Source organism: Sinocyclocheilus anshuiensis, unplaced genomic scaffold, assembly GCF_001515605.1.
Source record: "Sinocyclocheilus anshuiensis isolate Anshui unplaced genomic scaffold, SAMN03320099.WGS_v1.1 scaffold369, whole genome shotgun sequence".
In the NCBI taxonomy this organism is placed as follows: Eukaryota; Metazoa; Chordata; class Actinopteri; order Cypriniformes; family Cyprinidae; genus Sinocyclocheilus; species Sinocyclocheilus anshuiensis.
Genome location: NW_015540935.1, coordinates 789,359 through 794,882, shown reverse-complemented (window position 1 = coordinate 794,882; position 5,524 = coordinate 789,359). Strand labels below are relative to the sequence as shown.

The 5,524-nt window shown below is 33.5% G+C and overlaps 1 protein-coding gene across 1 annotated transcript in view; it reads right to left on the bottom strand.

The window, feature by feature from the left end:
* Window positions 1-5,524, bottom strand: part of LOC107689541 (palmitoyltransferase ZDHHC18-like) — a 33,933-nt gene that overhangs the window by 5,228 nt on the left and 23,181 nt on the right. Inside the window, exons 6-8 of the mRNA XM_016487560.1 lie at window positions 5,236-5,338; window positions 1,775-1,887; window positions 1,388-1,484 (exon numbers count right to left, since the gene is read on the bottom strand). Coding sequence (XP_016343046.1) covers window positions 1,388-1,484; window positions 1,775-1,887; window positions 5,236-5,338 — 313 coding nt within the window. The remainder of the gene's footprint in view (window positions 1-1,387; window positions 1,485-1,774; window positions 1,888-5,235; window positions 5,339-5,524) is intronic.

Below are 5,524 nucleotides of genomic sequence, written 5' to 3'. Positions count from 1 at the left end.
TAATGTGCTAAGACCGGTAAGTGTAACAGCACTAATGTGCACTAATGCATCAGAACATGCCAGGAAAACACACACGACTGAGTAAACAAACAACTCACCCTAAATCCTCACAACAACACATATGCATGCAGGACAGGAATTCTGTGGTTTAGTTTGAAAAATATTTATTTAACATTAAAATGAATTTTCAATATATACAAGCACAAATATGTTCAAAAAGTACAAAATGTCAGAATGTTCTTCATTTAAAAAAAATGATCAGGGATTTAAACCCATGCACTCAGTGCATAAAATCCAATATTTCCATGTCACATGCAAACTATTTCACAACATATACACATGCACTCAGACACAATCACAAGTCAAGTGTGAGTCTCCCTACACAACTGCTGTAACAGTGAACAGATGCATTAGCACCTCATTAACTTTATCTCAAGGAGAAACCAGTTTTTACACACCAGAGAAATGTACACAAACACTGACACTGTTAGCTGTTTGTTCACTGAGGTGATGAGAGGCACTTTTGTTTTGGTGACAACGTCAACATCTGAGTATAAACCAAAAAGATCTGAGAAAACTTCAAGGCACATTCAAATTGATAAACACCCACAAGAAGATACAAAAACTAAAAACAAACAAGTTGCTTGTTTGTTTGAACCAAACAACCACAATTATACAAACAAAACAGCTTGAGTTGTTTTTACATGCCAAGATTCTAATAAACACAAACAAACTGAACATATAAATGAAAACAAAACAACATTTGTGAGGTGTTTGTTTATACTCTAGAAGTTTTTCAAGAGCACCATTGAGCGTCATAATCTCGCAAGTCTTCGAATAAAGAGCTTCAAATAAACACCATCACTTGAAACTACAGTGTCTTTCCTTTTCGCTAACTGTGAATTCTACCTAATGTTACAGGAAATCAGAAGTTTCATTTCTTCTTTTCAGAATAAGAAAATACACAGTTGTGCAACGTAACACGACGGCTACACCCTTTGCTCTGTAAACCATATACACTCCAAAACACTGATCTACGAGGGAGCCAAATCATAGTGAATGAGTCCATAAACATTTATGTCCCTTTCAAACTCGAAGTAAACAACACAAATCTCATCTGTATATGTGACTTTGACCAAGCCACAATGGCTCTCCTCAACACCAAACAAATCTGAGACAGCTGCACTTGGCTGCAGCCCAGACCCGAATGCTGTCTGACATCTAAATGAAGGGTGCGACCCATGCCAAAACAACACAGCAAGAGGGGGACATGCTGGCTTTGGATCAGTCAGGCTGTCGAGTGGCTCTGAATGGAGATGGCAGGTTGCTGTAGGGTTATGACCGGGGGTCGAGGAAGAGGTCGGCCTGAGGTGACTGCTCGTCCTACCATGTTTATGTCGTTTTTAGCAGCCGGGAGTTCGATTTCCACAGGACTGGTCTGGACCGAGTCATCGGAGGGCACAAAGCCTCGCCTGTCAATCAAACTGACAAAGACACGAGAGGAGGCAAAAGAATTACAATAAAGCCACAGTGATAAATGTGACCCTGGAGCACAAAAGCAGTCTTAAGTCGCTGGGGTATAATTGTAGCAATAGCCAAAAATACATTGCATGAGTCAAAATTATTTATTTTTCTTTCTATAAATCTCAATTTCGAAAAATTAACCCTTATGACTGGTTTTGTGCTCCAGGGTCACAAATAGAGGCTTGACATTGTGGAGGTAGTTTTCGCTGGCATACTGGAGACCGTAGAGACTCATCTACACGCGTCTCACCTGGGCGGCATGGGTCCACAGAGCACAGAACAGCAGTTTTTGATAATGCTGTTGTAACTGTAAGGATTTCCAACGTCCTCATTTCCACTTTTCCCTGACCAGGAACCTTTAATCTGTAATACAGACACAAAAATACACATATTTAGGCCTAAATAACAATTAAAAAATGTATTTGTATATATTTTCCCATAAAAAAAAAATCTATTTATTTGGATTATGCAGTTTTAACTAATATATTAGTATATTTGTCAGTCATACACAAATGAAACCGGTCAGATTTCTGTAACGGTGCTAATAAACTGAATGCGTTTTAAATGCACAATGATATTTAGCAAATCAATAAATCCAGTTTGTTTCAATCTCATACATTTTAAATAACTGAAAGTTGCTTGTTTCACAGCTAGCCATATTTTAATCACATTTATGCTTTTTAACTGAATAAATGTGGTCGATTTTACAATGAACAGATCTGTATGGAAGCCCGTTTCCGCCACTGAATAAAAAATAAAAAAAGGTAACTGCGACTTTTTATCTCACAATTCTGACTTTTTTTCTCGCAATTACGAGTTTACATCTCGTGATTCTGACTCTTTTTTTTTTTTTTTTTCCAGAATTGATAAAGCTTGCAATTCTGACTTTATTTCTCAGAACTTTAAATCTCACAATTCTGACTTTTTTCTTGCAATTGTGAGTTTATATATCTTACAATTCTGAGAAAAAAAAGTCAGAATCAGATGTAAACTCGTGATTGCGAGAGGAAAAAAAGTCAGAATTGTGAGTTTTTTTATTATTATTTTTTTTATTTATTTATTTATATATTTTATTCAGTGGCGGAAACAGGCTTCCTTAGATTTGTACTGATTCTAAGCAATTTGAATTATTTTGAATTAAGTATTTTGAAAATACGATTATTTAAATAAAATCAAACTGATGTGATTACTTAATGCCATTATCTTTTTTTAATGTGTTATGACTTGATGTACCAGTGTGCATTACGAGTTTACATCTCGTGATTCTGACTCTTTTTTTTTTTTTTTTTCCAGAATTGATAAAGCTTGCAATTCTGACTTTATTTCTCAGAACTTTAAATCTCACAATTCTGACTTTTTTCTTGCAATTGTGAGTTTATATATCTTACAATTCTGAGAAAAAAAAGTCAGAATCAGATGTAAACTCGTGATTGCGAGAGGAAAAAAAGTCAGAATTGTGAGTTTTTTTTATTATTATTATTATTTTTTATTTATTTATATATTTTATTCAGTGGCGGAAACAGGCTTCCTTAGATTTGTACTGATTCTAACCAATTTGAATTATTTTGAATTAAGTATTTTGAAAATACGATTATTTAAATAAAATCAAACTGATGTGATTACTTAATGCCATTATCTTTTTTTAATGCATAAAGTTTCATTCATGTATGACTTGTCACAATATGCAAATATGCATCACATTAAGTTTATTAGTTTAAACGTTTTAACAAACTAATACATTTAATGTGATGCAAATAAAAGTTGTTTTTGCCTCTGATACACTAAAATGAATTAGAGCTAAATTTAAAATGTATGTATTTGAATTACTTATAAAACTTAATTCAAAAACATAAATCTTACATTTAGCTCATTTTTTTAGTGTAATAGAGGCAAAAAAATACTTTTTCAGAATAAATTAGCCTTAAATCAAAAATACACCTCTTAAGTTAAGGAAAACACTCACATCCTCATTGGTAGTAAGATTTGTAGCCACCAGGTATGTATGGAAGCCTGAGAGGCCCAAAATGGACCAAACTGAAAAGAAGCAGACCACTAACTCAAGAGCAGTGGACAGAAGTCAAGGAAGACTTCAGGATTTACACAAATAAAGAATATGAACAGCAACTACTGAAATATTCTGGGTTAAATATAACTTGATCAACAGCACCATGTTCACTAGTCCCTTGGTTTGTACAAACAAGCAGAATATTGAACTTACAATGGAAGTGTACCAAAGTATGTGACACATTTGTACAGAACAAAATATATATTTCTGCCTTTTTTTTTTCATGGAGCTACTAGTTTTTAAATTCTCACAGGGAGGCAAATATGCCCAAACTCACAGTGTTTTCCAGAAAACAACGGCAAGACACACGACAATTAACGTTTCCTTTGATGCGTCTTCCCATCCCTTCTTTTTTAGTCACTTCAAGTAAAAAACAAAACGTTGGCAACATTGATTGTTTTGTCTGAGATATCGTGTGCAATGGAATTGATCATTGGCATCACATCTTTTTTAGTTTTGTTTGTTTGTTGTTATTTTCACAAAGGAGAATGTGGCTGATTTAGTCCTTCACCTGCAATGTATTGACATCCAGAAAGCAACATTTACCACTATAGGATCACGCACTGTCCAACATTACCGAAGAGGAGCAAGGCAAACGATTCAAACGAGAGAATAATGATATAAAAAAAGAACTACAAAGTTTTGCCCCGCTGCAACCTCAACAAATGGAAAAAAGGGACTGACACTTAATACAAAAATATCACAATTTTATATATCAAATGGCCTCTGTTGGCTCTTGCTCAGGACTACACTCATACAAAGAAACATGTCAACTGACAGGATTTTTCGTTTTTTTTTTTCTTCCTTTCGTCTTTGATTACCACTTGCAGTCCCAATTGTCCAACGCACAATGCACTGCTGCATATGACCTGTTCTTGGCGGCTCACGCTCTGTGAACCTTCTTTTTTCACATTACAAAACTACAATTCTATTCACATATTTTCAAGTTTATCGTTTTTTTTTTTTTTTTTTCCAGAATTGATAAAGCTTGCAATTCTGACTTTATTTCTCAGAACTTTAAATCTCACAATTCTGACTTTTTTCTTGCAATTGTGAGTTTATATATCTTACAATTCTGAGAAAAAAAAGTCAGAATCAGATGTAAACTCGTGATTGCGAGAGGAAAAAAAGTCAGAATTGTGAGTTTTTTTTATTATTATTATTATTTTTTATTTATTTATATATTTTATTCAGTGGCGGAAACAGGCTTCCTTAGATTTGTACTGATTCTAAGCAATTTGAATTATTTTGAATTAAGTATTTTGAAAATACGATTATTTAAATAAAATCAAACTGATGTGATTACTTAATGCCATTATCTTTTTTTAATGCATAAAGTTTCATTCATGTATGACTTGTCACAATATGCAAATATGCATCACATTAAGTTTATTAGTTTAAACGTTTTAACAAACTAATACATTTAATGTGATGCAAATAAAAGTTGTTTTTGCCTCTGATACACTAAAATGAATTAGAGCTAAATTTAAAATGTATGTATTTGAATTACTTATAAAACTTAATTCAAAAACATAAATCTTACATTTAGCTCATTTTTTTAGTGTAATAGAGGCAAAAAAATACTTTTTCAGAATAAATTAGCCTTAAATCAAAAATACACCTCTTAAGTTAAGGAAAACACTCACATCCTCATTGGTAGTAAGATTTGTAGCCACCAGGTATGTATGGAAGCCTGAGAGGCCCAAAATGGACCAAACTGAAAAGAAGCAGACCACTAACTCAAGAGCAGTGGACAGAAGTCAAGGAAGACTTCAGGATTTACACAAATAAAGAATATGAACAGCAACTACTGAAATATTCTGGGTTAAATATAACTTGATCAACAGCACCATGTTCACTAGTCCCTTGGTTTGTACAAACAAGCAGAATATTGAACTTACAATGGAAGTGTACCAAAGTATGTGACACATTTGT